Below are 13,641 nucleotides of genomic sequence, written 5' to 3'. Positions count from 1 at the left end.
TACTGGGGGATGAAGAAGCTTGCACAGGATAGAGTAGCATGGAGAGCTGCATCAAACCAGTCTCAGGACTGAAGACCACAACACCAACAAATGATGACATCATTGGTTAAAGCAGAATGGCACTTTTGGGATTTTCAACATACATCTTACCAACGTCTGACCACTAATACATCAATGCAGTAGAACAACACTCACCTCAGACGGCACACAGCAGTTTTGCAGCAGCCTCTGGACAAAGAAGTTCGCAGTTGGGTGAAGAGAAAGTAGTGCAACACGTCCATGTGACAGCTGATTATGGACAGTTGTCAGCAGGGATGGATGGTGTGCAGCAACAGTTGCGACAATTGCTTCAGCAAGTCGACAACTTGCCTCACATGACAATTCTGTGGGAACTTCACTTTCACTGTCTTCTGCACGTCCATATCTAAATACGTCAGATAAAAGACGCTCAATGAGAGGTTTGCTGTGTTCGCCCAATGCTTGTAATGACACCTGCAACAACCCTGAAGGCAGTGTTGATCCTGCAAAATCTAAAAACAAATGGGGTACTGTCAGAATAGAGTAAACTGTCCAACACGAGCATTTATCAAATGTTTTACATGCAAATTCTGATAGGAATTTTAACTGACATTTGCCATCTACTTCAGTTCAGAACTAAACAAAATGAGACTATGCTCAGGACTACATAATAAGAATCGTATGAAAATTGAAAGTTTCTCATCATAAATCAAAACACATATGGTATGATTTAGTAACACAATACAGTAAGAAATTTGCCATCATGTACATATCAGTGAGTTCATATGAGCCCAAGTTCAGTCTTACAAGGAGAGTACATTGCATATTATTATTATTATTTTATGGTATGTTGCGTTCACAAAAATATCAATCCACCAAAGCAGTTTGATAAAAAAAAAAAAAAAAAAAAAAAAAAAAAAAAAAAAACACAGCTTTGAAGTCCTCTGAGTATCTTTCATTCTCTATAGGTAGGATGATTTTTTGATGGGTCTCCTGGCTCTGTGGTAGAATCTTCACCTGTCACATGGGCAGCTTGCTTTCGTATCCTAATGTTGTTGTTGTTGTTTTTTTTTTTTTTTGAGAAAGGTGAATGCTCTATGAGCATTTCTGTGAAGCGTGAAATACATAAAGCTGGAAAAAAAGAAAATCTCTAGTCCCCAAGACAGACTGGTTCAAGTCTTATTTTAAAAACTTATCATTTCTTCTGTTCAGTTTGAATACTTATGGCATCAAATATATGCTAATCAACACTGATCTAATTGTCATTTTATTATGGAAAATGCATGTCTACAAGCCACCTAATTTTGTATGGCACAGGCAAGAATAATCATCAGTAACCCTCTGTACTGGCTCTAATTTCTCAGATTTTCTCATCACTGTCATTACACAACATGTTTTCCAACTCTTTCCAGAAAAAGCTCTCTCAAAATTTCAACAGTAAACCCCTCCATGATGCACAAGGCCTCTCTTGTAGCTTCTGTAAACGGAGTTTGCTGAGCACCTTGGTAACAATCTCGCACCAATTAAAAGATTACGCGACTAAACATGCCGCTCGTCATCGTTTCTTCTCCACCTGTTCTATCAGCCCTACCTAGTAAGGATCCCATATTGAAGAACAATACTCAAGAATCTGTTAGTCCATCTTTTGAAAGACCTTTGCTGTTCATTGTAAAATGTCAAATCAAAACATCTTCAAATGTCTAAATTTCCAGTTTTATTTTACTTTTGCTACCAGTAACAGCATTAAATTACACAATCTTCAGTCCCCCTGACCGATGTGTAGAAACAATCCTACTTCTTGCACAATCAAAATAGGGGATAGCTTAGGCCGGTATTACACTATCAAATTTCTTTGTCAAAGATTTGATCAAAGATGTGATCCAATATTCCGTCCAATATATTTGACAAAGATCTTTGACGTAGCGCTAGAAGGGGTATTACATTGTCATCAAATTTTTCGTCAGAGTTCAAGATGGCTGACAACAACTTGTTATTAACCGCAGCAGTTGTATGTACCCCAATTGCATTGTGTGCACATGCGGAAAAGAAGTGGGGGAAAAATGGAACCATACATACGAGGTTGACAGTCTTAAAAGTCCTGGGATTACAACTTGATAATAAATTCAGTTGGGAGGAGCACACCACAGAACCGCAGAAACGCCTTAACAAATCTGTATTTGCAATTCGAGTGTTAGCAGACATAGGCAACATAAAAATGAAAAAGCTTGCATACTTTGCCTACTTTTATTCCATAATGTCATATGGGATAATATTTTGGGGTAAATCTTGAAGTCAAACAAAAGTTTTCAAGAGTCCAAAAGCGAGTAATACGTATTATTTGTGGAGTAAATTCACGGACGTCCTACAGAAACCTCTTCAAAGAACTGGATATACTAACTACTGCCTCTCAGTATATTTACTTCTTAATGAAATTTGTCGTAAATAATATATCTCTTTTTCCAACAAACAACTCAGTTCATACATACAATACCAGGAACAAAAATGATCTGCACAAGGACTTAAAAGCACTTAATATAGTTCAAAAAGGGGTCCACTACTCAGGAACACTCATCTTCAATAATTTGCCAGGAAACATAAAAAAAATGGTTCAAATGGCTCTGAGCACTATGGGACTCAACTGCTGTGGTCATAAGTCCCCTAGAACTTAGAACTACTTAAACCTAACTAACCTAAGGACAGCACACAACACCCAGCCATCACAAGGCAGAGAAAATCCCTGACCCCGCCGGGAATCGAACCCGGGAACCCGGGCGTGGGAAGCGAGAACGCTACCGCACGACCACGAGATGCGGGCAGGGAAACATAAAAAATTTAGTTAGAAATAAAGATCAGTTTAAAAGGAGCCTGAAAAACTTACTACTGGCCAACTCCTTCTACTCCATTGGCGAAATCTTTAATAGAAACAAATGGTGTATTGTATTTATTCATACTATTAGTATTGTTATTTCAGCTTAAAAAAAATCGACATGTTCCACATCCACGAGGATCTCCTCAGCACGGATCTATGGAACGAAAAACTAATCTAATCTGGGTTAAGCCGTGGGTTTTACGACGACACGATAAAAGCTTTCAAGAAAACCTGTTACGTGAGCTTACAGTGGAAGACGTCAAGTTGTACATCAATTACTTAAGAATGGATGAGCATACATTTCTGTATGTGCTCAATGAAGTGTATCCTCATATCACAAAGCACAATATTCACTTAAGAACTGCTACATCTTCAGAAGACAGGCTCACTGTAACACTCCGATTCCTTGCTACAGGAGAGGGTTATGTTATGTTAGGTTAGGTCAGGTCAGGTCAGGTCAGGTCAGGTCTCCAATATTCTTGAACTATTTTTGTATTCAGGGTGCCTCACGTTGTAAAGCGCATCAGCTTCAGACATCTTTATTAATTTTGTAGTTGTCGGCACACACCAATTGTATTTACCGGCAATGGTTATAAAAACACTACAGACGACAGAACGCTGCAGCGATGCTAGTGCTCCATGTGGTAACATGTCACATTGCAGTGAACAGAAGACAAGCGGTTTCTTTGATCAAATATACAGTGAGGCCCTAGATTTGATCAAATATTGGACGACATTTGACAAAGTCCCTATTACACTATCAAATATCTTTGACAAAGATATTGGACAAAGAAATTTGATAGTGTAATACCGGCCTTACAGTCACTGGTAACCTGCAGAAGTCTACAGGATACCAGTGACTGTCTGCTGGTACCTATTTTTATTGTACAAGAGGTACATGTCGGTCAGGGGACTGAAGGTGGCAAAACGTAACGCTGAAACTGGTAGCAAGAGTAAAATACAATTGGAAATTTAGACAGCTGAAGGTGTCTGGATTTGACATTTTATACTCAAGAAACAGTCAAACACGTGCATTATAAGCCACTTCCTTCATGGAATGAATTACATTTCTCTTCTTCCTATGACTCTCAATCTGGCATATGCTTTTCCTACTATTTGTTTTATGTGGTCATTTCACTTAAGGTCATTCTGGATAGTTACTCCTAGAAATTTTATGGTTGACACTGTTTCCAGCACTTTCCCATCTATTGTGTTGTTGTAAAGTAGTGGCTTTCTTTTCTTATGTATCTACATCTACATTGTATGCTCAATATGTTACATTTATTTATCTTCATGGTGAACTACCAGAGCATGCACCATTCATCAATCCTCTGCAGATAATTTTGCAAATTGCCACTTTTTTTATAGACAACCCCATTGTCTGTGAACAGTCTTAAAGAGCATCTGACGCTTTCTACTAGATCATTTATACACACTATACACAATAACAGTTCTGGAAATTACCTTTACATCTGCTATATGTGTTGAGTTCCATCTGCAAGGAAGCCATCTGCAAATCTGGTCCGATACTCGAAAATTTCATAATTTTTTCACTACCTGGCAATATGGGAACAGTGTCAAATGCCTTCCTTAAGTCAAGGAACACGGTATCAACCTATGTGCCGTTGCCTACAGCGCTAAAGATATAATCGAAGAACTGAGCAAGCTGAGTTTCACAGAGCTCTGTTTGCTGAATCCCTGTTGATTTTTATACAGGAGATTTTCAGTCTAGAAAAACATCATAATTCTTGGGCATAAAACATGTTCCACAATTTTACAACAGATTGACATCAATGACACAGGTTTATAATTGTGTGCAACTGTCCTGCAGCCCTTCTTGACAACATGAATGACGTGCTTTTTTCCAGTCGCTAGATACCTTCATTGCTCCAGCGATATATGTTAAACTGCTGCTAGGAAAGGAACAAGTTCTTTCACATAATCTTTGTAGAGTTTTATAGACATCTTATCTGGTTCCTATGCCCTTCCATAACCAAGCAACTTCAGCTCCTTTACTATTAAGCGATCAATCAGTTCTCAAAATCTGTCATTTGACATTTGCACAATGGGTGAAAGGAGGGACTGTGTTACTATCTTCCACAGTGAAATACTTCTGGAATACCAAATTCTCTGTTTTCTTCGGTTTTGGTGCCAGTATGATCACTGAGTGAATGAACAGAGGATTTCGAAATGCTTACTGATTTTACACAAAATAGAGGATTTTGAACGCCTTATTGGTTTTACATGAGACCAAAACCTCTCCGAGGTGTACACAGATCGGTTGACAAACTTTTACTTTCAAAGTCACTGAATGCTCCCCTCATTGCTCTCCTTATGCTCATTCTGACTTTATTCAGCTTATGTTTGTCAGCTAGATTTTGACATGAAGCTCTCTTTGTTTATGGAGCAGTTTGCTAACATGGCACAGTGGGTATATTTCCTGAACCAAAAACTGTACCCAAGCATCCACTCACTGGGACTATGTCATCAAAGAGGCCACAGAGATCAGAAAGTGCAACATTAACTTGAACTGGGACAGTAACTAATACCCAGCTGGTGCATGGAAGCAGGCTCTCAGTTTTGAGAGACTACAGAAAAATCTTTCAAGTTATTTACTTTTTGCTGGCCACCACCAGAATCTCAGACATAGACAGACAGACACACCTCTTGCAACACACCAGTCTGTTGTTTCTGACAAAAACAATGGAAGTTATCATAGATGTGTCATGTTTTTATTCTATTTTGATGTGACACGAATACCAACAGTGTTTTATACAACAACCCACAGTGAATTTTTGTTCCTGCAAGGTACATGCTGTTTGCATTTGAGATAGTCTTCAAGAGTGACAGCCCAGCACTTAAGTACAAAACACTGCCTATGGTTCATCAAAATATTAACTGTGTAAGTGATTTTTGTCTAAATATACATGAGTGAAAATTCTTCTAATTTCAAACGTGTCACCCTTTATGACAATAAAACTAATTTCTTCACACCAACTGCTGTCGATACTATATTACAGTGCTTATTTAGTTTACAAAATATAGAACACCAACTTTTACTTACCCCTAAGTTGAGGCAAACCAGCCAGGACACGAGAATACCTCACCAACACTTTTTTTAACTCCTCATGATTATTAGCGTGAGTTCCTAACTGTTGAATCACAGTTCGTACTATGTGGTTGGCGTACTGGTCCCACACAAACTCTTCTATATTGTTCAATACAAATAGTGCAACTTTTGTCAGCCACAGCCGTTCACCTCCAGGTTCACGCTAAAAGAGGTAACATAGAACTGCTCATTACATCCAATGGTTTCAGCATTTTTCAAACACAGCAAACTACAAATATATAACTTAGTGAATCAGAGTGTTACTACAAAAACTGAAGACAATATAACCGAGAAGAAAATATCTGCTGTAAGTTAAAAGTACCCCCAAGTTCCTTCTCCAATAGGGTTTCATCATTTACACCACAGCTCTAAAGTTTATATGAATCTTCCAATGTTGTTGTCCACCTTCATTTACAGAAATGGATGTGCCAAACTCAGTATCAATGGCTTTGGTGAGATTTTTGAAAATTTAACTTTAATTCTTGACAAACATTTCAGTACGTTAAAAGAAGAGCATCCACAGAAGCTGTGGTCTTTTACTAGAAAATGGATTGAAGTCATCCACCCAGACACTCAGTGATCACAAAGGCATCAAAAGAGACAAAGATAGGGAGAAGAGATTGTACTGCAGTTCCTCCTTTTAACTGTCATACAAACACATACATGTCAGATACCAAAATAAGTGACTGTGAGACAGAAAATCAACTAAAATTGCACAACACAGAAAAGGCAACTGGACCTGATGGAATACCTACACATATCTACGAAGAGTATGTCAAAAAACATTGTTTTTCTTCTAACAGCACCATACCATAGATCACTGCAGGAATGAAATATTCCAAGCAACACATACGCAGATCATTCCCGACATCAAGAGAGGTTGATGAAGAGACAAACATGTCTATAGACCTATATGACTGATATCGGAGGGTTTAAAGTGGAATAATCAGATAAAACTCACTGCAGGAATGGAAGATACCAAACTGAGATTCACAGGAAGAATCCTATGGAAGTCTAGTCCACCCATGAAGGAGATGGCTTACAAAACCCTCATAATCAGACACTTCAGTATTACCCATCAGTCTTGGACTCTTACCAGATAGGATTGACAGCACATATAGACAAAGTTTATTCAAATGAAGACTATCAAATACAGATAAAATTATTCATTATTTGTTAATGAGAAATAACAGTATTTCTTTGTCATTTGTGAATGAATGAGTGTAAGAATAAAAGATAAATTTCAAATACAAAAACATTAATTGTTTTAATATTTTGTAATTTGTAAAACAAATGCACCTTTTGTTGCTTTTAGAATAGTTTCGAAAACAATCATTTTTTCAAACACATCTGCAGAAAGTGTTTTTATGTTTTGCAGAACTGATATTGTTGCAATGAAAGTTTATGTTCCACCGATGCTGAAGAGAGTAGTACTGTGTTATATCTTCTGAAAAATCACATTCAATTCATAATTTCCTTCAGTAAAAAACAGAGATTATCAGTGTCTGGCTTTCAGGGGCAATGCTTTAGTCAAAGATGTTTTTGTGAAGCCTGGATACTATGAAAACTGAGGCTTTGAGAATGGGGCACTTGCTGTGCCTAGGTAAAAGCACTGATCTTGCAGATAAAATAAGGGAACTGAGACTACAAGCAATCTATCTTCCTGCGCATAATTTGCAATTTGAACATAAAATAAGGGAAGTGACATTTGTGCAAAATGTACTCCCCACCAGACACCATAAACTGGCTTGCAGAGGACAAATATAGGTGCAGAAGTCATGGTTGTGCTTTGCAGCCAATGAAATTCTGCAATCAGTAGTTTGAAAGCTTTTGATAACCCTCAAACACATTATTTGGAGAGCTGGACAGCACTGGAAATCACTCATTCTTACATGAGCTGTTATAACTACTATTCCACACTACCGAGTCAAATACTTATGATCATGAAACAACCAATGTACCTGCAGGCATAGCTGTTGTGAACCACAAAGTCCTTCCAAATGAAATACTGACAGCATGCTGCCACTCCCCAGATGCCCTAACTGAATATCATAAAAATATATAACATCTTACAGTATACTTTAACAGAAATGCATATTTTTTAAAACAACTCTGCATTGTGCATGCTGAAAATTATCCAAGAGACATCGACATGTCAGTATTGGTTGGTTGGTTTTCGGGAAGGAGACCAGACAGCGAGGTCATCGGTCTCATCGGATTAGGGAAGGACGGGGAAGGAAGTCGGCCGTGCCCTTCGAAAGGAACCATCCCGGCATTTGCCTGGAGCGATTTAGGGAAATCACGGAAAACCTAAATCAGGATGGCCGGACGCGGGATTGAACCGTCGTCCTCCCGAATGCGAGTCCAGTGTCTAACCACTGCGCCACCTCGCTCGGTGTCAGTATTGGCATTACTTTCCCTCACAAGTTATCAAACTAATAGTTAAAACCACCTTTAAAGCACTTAAATACAAAATACATTAACATGAAAGGATAGATAAAAAAATCTACTCACCAAGCAGTGGGAGGGGAAAGCGCATGCACCCCCCCGCCCACACAGAAAATGATTAAATCCTTTCGTGTATGTGTTTCTCTGTCGCCGCTTGGTGAGTAGATTTCTTATCTACCCGTTGATATTATATTATCAATAATTGATTATTTTGGGTGTTATAAAATACATTAACAGATGGGTTGGGTTGGGTTGTTTGGGGGAAGAGACCAAACAGCAAAGTCATTGGTCTCATCAGATTAGGGAAAGAAGTCGGCCGTGTCCTTTCAAAGGAACCATCCTGGCATTTGCCTGGAGCGATTTAGGGAAATCACGGAAACCTAAATCAGGATGGCCGGACACGGGATTGAACCGTCGTCCTCCCGAATGCATTAACAGATGGAACAGAAGAATCAGGATATAAGTCACCTTGGCTAACACACTATTATTCTTCCCAGGCACCACTTGAAAACAGAAGAGGAACAGGAGAAGTGATATAGATACCCAAAATGCTGCCCACAACACTAAAAGTATACAATCACAGACTCTAGCAAGATATCAGAGTATATAACACTAAGCAGTGACTTACTGAACGAAAGTGCTGGCAGGTCGATAGACACACAAACAAACACAAACATACACACGAAATTCAAGCTTTCGCAACAAACGGTTGCTTCATCAGGATAGAGGGAAGGAGAGGGAAAGACGAAAGGATGTGGGTTTTAAGGGAGAGGGTAAGGAGTCATTCCAATCCCGGGAGCGGAAAGACTTACCTTAGAAATATTTAAAGTAGAACAATGGTAAGATCTATTATCAACTTGATAATTAGGTGACACATCATCTCTAGAGCCTTGTTTTCACATACAGTTCAAAAAATGATAAATTTCTGTTCAGTCATTCTCTCTTCCGCTGGATGTTTGGTATAAGAACCAACTGCCTATCATACTTAATGGGATATGATGTCAAACAATGAGATTGGTGAAAAACTACCGCATGATGCGTGATGTTTGAATTTATTATTTCTTTGCTACTAACTCTATTTGCAATATATTTTGCAGACAGTATTCACATATGCCACTGACAGCACCTATGCAAATACATCATTGTAAGACACACAGTTCTAAAGATATGACATCAAACACTAAGATGTGTGAAAAATATTGCATCATGCATGAAGTCTTTAATACCTTTATCCTTTACTACTTAGACAGTTTTTACAGTCAAGTCAATGCAAGGAAATCGCTGACAACTGGCAGTGCTTCTGGCAGCTTTTAAATGTTAAGCTCAAACAGCTGTTGGCGAAAACAGTAGCTGTCTACATAGCTATGAAGAAGTGTTGTCAGATACATTTACAAAATTGAATTGTACACACGCAAAGCAGCTGTACTTGTGTATCAGTACATTATGCATATTTCTTTGTAAAATGCTTCATAATTTCAAAGGTGTTTTCACAAGTACATATAAATGAGAATTTTTTATATTACACTATAAACACAGTTCATTTTTTGTTTCCTTTTCTCATAGAAAATTGGCAAAATGAATATCTGGGCAATATGAAGTTTGTCAGCTAGTTAAGCACCAAAAACATGAATCAAGCACATTACTGACATCCATCAACAACTGATAACCAACTGATTATTCGCTACACTATATAGCAGCAAACAGCATTTTTATTCCAAAGCGGTATATAATAATTTCACAATTCCATCAGGGTGTTATCTGCATTAATATTTATTAAGAATAAGAAACACAGAAATTAATTTCAACACCTAATCAATAACATACTGCAACTATTTCATTGGTAAAAAAAAGAGTTTTTATACATATGAGAAGAAAAATACATAACACTATGGATATGCCACATCTCGCGATTACAGAAGTGTCTGATTCCACCCGTCTGCTCTGACCCACGACATCACTAATATGGCAGAAACGACCATTCTCAATGTCTCCAATATGGCGCGTATGACATCATTACATAAACACGACAACAAGCACATCTCCATCCAAAAATATAATCAAACTAACGAGACCAGTGCGGGAAACTGGGGGTGTTTGGGTGGGGACAAACTAAATATAAACACATACAGACACACATCGCGATCCCAAACCACAAAAAACGACATAAAAACACCACTAAATTCCCAAATTCTGCTATACTTACAATATCAACAGGAATCGGTGACTTCCCTTCACCTACATAGCTCAACCACAATTGCCGATACCACAAAATAAAAACCAACTAGGCCTACTCCAAAAATTATACCACAAAACCAACACCTAAAACAACAAAAATTGGAATTGGACACTTCCCTTGACCTATATAGGTCAACAGCAGCTCACGGTGCCAAATACACACAGCTACGGCACATTGGAACCGGACACTTCCTTTGACCTATATAGGTCAACAGAAGCTCACAATACCAAAACATAGCTATGGCGGCACATTGGAATTGGACATTTCCCTTGACCTATATATGTAAGCAAGAGCTCACGATACCAAAGACACATAGCCACAATGACAAATTGGAATCAGTCACTTTCCCTGACCTATCTAGCTCAAATACAACTAACAATACAAAAAAAATGGAAACTGAGTACTTCCCATAACATAAATAAATCAATCACAAGTGACGATACCGAAACATCAACCACCAACATAAGCAGTAAATAACACCAACCCAACAACACACAAAAACCCCACCGAACATCATAACACGCGAACAATAAACCTAAAAGAAACGATTACTTACCACAAAAAGTTCCGGTGCTACACACTAGATCAGCCATCCCAATCTCTCTCTCTCTCTCTCTCTCTCTCTGTCTCACACACACACACACACACACACACACAAAAACAAAAAACACAAACAAACAAAAAACACAAACAAAACAAACCCCCAACTTGCATACGCCACATTTCACTATCTCTGCCACATGCCCAAAAAGTTGCAGAAACTAAATGATGGACATCTCATCCCCCATTTCAGTCCACAGACATGCACTATTAAACTTAAAAGTCATATCCATACCTAACAAAAGCAGCCACAAATTGAATTAAATGACTTACCGCATGACAAACCAACAACATCAAATGACACCGCAATAACATAAGCACAATGGAAACTTAATTTTAACTCACTGAAACCCAACACACCACATAACATGCGGAGCACACACATACCACCAGAGAACACCACCAACCAAAACAAAAGAACATCTACAAACACAAGACACTCATAAACTAAACTCAACGTGCTCATGTCGTCACACACCACAACACCCATATGTCACGGGTCAATGACGACGGGTGGGATCGGACGCTTCTGTTAACCCAACATCTGTATCATAGTTCCCTTTAACAATCAAATTACAGCATCCAGCCATTCAAACGAATTTACATACAAGGAAATATATGGGGGGGGGGGGGGGGGTAGTGATGCAGACATCATATAACCCAATTGAAAAATAATTTTCACTCACTTCTGTGCTAACTTATTTTATAATGAAAAAACATGGAGATATACTTTATCTGTCATTTGTGTGGTCATTCTCTACATAAACAACTCGTGTCTTCATACAATCACAATCAGCACCACACTCAAAGTCTTTCCATTACAGTTAATTAAGATAAAGATTCTCTAAAACAATACTGTACACATGTTAAGTCTCAAATATTTAGGGCAAGCTTCATGGCATAACTACGATATATAATACGAATATTAGAGTGCTAGTTTCAATGCAACTTGAACAACTACTACAAAATACGCATTTCAAAGGAAATTACGTTAATTGGGGAAAGTCTTTTGCTGAAATAAATGTTAACCGTTCACTCCATAGCAAAATTGTGGGAGACTTGCATCATGATTCGATACATGGGCATTTTAGTAGTGTCCTCCCTTTGCGTTTTTCATCCTTATCATTTTTGTAGGCCTATGTTATGTAGTAGAGCCTACAACATAATATGCACAAAATACTCATTAAGACCAAGTACATGTATATGTCTTGTAACTTGAAACTTTGTTAAGTATAGAATCTTCATTTTGTGAACATTGTGGTGTGAAAAGAAGGTACCACCAACTCAGGATTGTTGATACCATATGCAAATAATTTTGTCGACACTGCAATGTATCACATATACTGAGGATGTACCAGTTTCTACTATAGTAACAGTCTTGTTTTGGCACAACGGCAGTTCGTATGAGCGTTTACTGCAAATCAAACAGGGTAAACATTAACACTTACCAGATTCCTGTCAGCAGCAACAGTAATTAACTTCTGCAAGACGTGACTTGCAAACTGGTCAACACAAACGACTCTTATTTCTTTATCAAATTCCTTAATAAATCTGTTAACCACGTCATCACTTGAAAAAGGCAAAATGTTTTCAAGAGCTCTGGAAGCAAGCTGATTGTATGAATAATTCAGTTCTTCTCCTACAGTCTGTTGAAATACGTTTTCCACAAATATTTCTGTAATACAAAGGAAAATGCGTGTAAGACTTCATGATGATGTTTGTGATTTTTGTAAACAAAGTTTCTTTATATATGCGTTCACTCACTTTTTTCTTCCGCGTTGTCGAAACCACTTTTGTCAAGCTCCAAAACCCTAAGAAAATATTTGTACGTTTCTTCATTTATGTGACTTCCTCTACCAAATCTTCCTTTCTTGCCATACTTCCTCGCATTTTTTAAAAACGACTTCTTCTTGCGCTTAAACCCACGGGCCTTGTTGTCCATGCCGCTTCAGTTGCAGTCGACTACTTGAGTGAGTCGACTGAGTGCTGCTGCTGCTGCTGCGATAGAAGTCACGAAATATCGATCATTTCAGTACGACGATCTATCCGATAAGTCACGATACCTGCAGACAACACCGTCTCATGAAGATTAACTCGCATTATTGTTTAACTCAATGTCCCATCTCTTCCTCGCAATCAGATGAAGGATGTTCGTGTAAAGACGCTGTTTAGGTAGTTAGCATGCGAAGATCTTTCCACTGTGCGCTCTCTGGTTTGACGTGCGAACACAGAGCATCACCAAGACGCCAACGGCGATTAGACGTCTCCGCCTGACATCAAGAGGTCGCTTATGCTTCGGCGACGCAACTTGGTGGTGTTACGAAAGGGCCTACAAAGCAATCGCCCAGAGACAGTTGAAAG

At 38.4% G+C, this 13,641-nt stretch overlaps 1 protein-coding gene across 1 annotated transcript in view; it reads right to left on the bottom strand.

Moving 5' to 3' along the window:
- LOC126263187 (nucleolar protein 9) overlaps positions 1–13,306 on the bottom strand; it is a 49,183-nt gene extending 35,877 nt beyond the window's left edge. Inside the window, exons 1-4 of the mRNA XM_049960244.1 lie at positions 13,045–13,306; positions 12,729–12,955; positions 5,952–6,159; positions 196–530 (exon numbers count right to left, since the gene is read on the bottom strand). Coding sequence (XP_049816201.1) covers positions 196–530; positions 5,952–6,159; positions 12,729–12,955; positions 13,045–13,222 — 948 coding nt within the window. The 5' untranslated portion in view covers positions 13,223–13,306. The remainder of the gene's footprint in view (positions 1–195; positions 531–5,951; positions 6,160–12,728; positions 12,956–13,044) is intronic.
- Positions 13,307–13,641: the final 335 nt, after the last annotated feature.

This window comes from Schistocerca nitens, chromosome 6, assembly GCF_023898315.1.
Source record: "Schistocerca nitens isolate TAMUIC-IGC-003100 chromosome 6, iqSchNite1.1, whole genome shotgun sequence".
NCBI lineage: Eukaryota > Metazoa > Arthropoda > Insecta > Orthoptera > Acrididae > Schistocerca > Schistocerca nitens.
The sequence above is the reverse complement of the archived record's forward strand: the minus strand, read 5'-3'. Positions and strand labels throughout refer to the sequence as shown.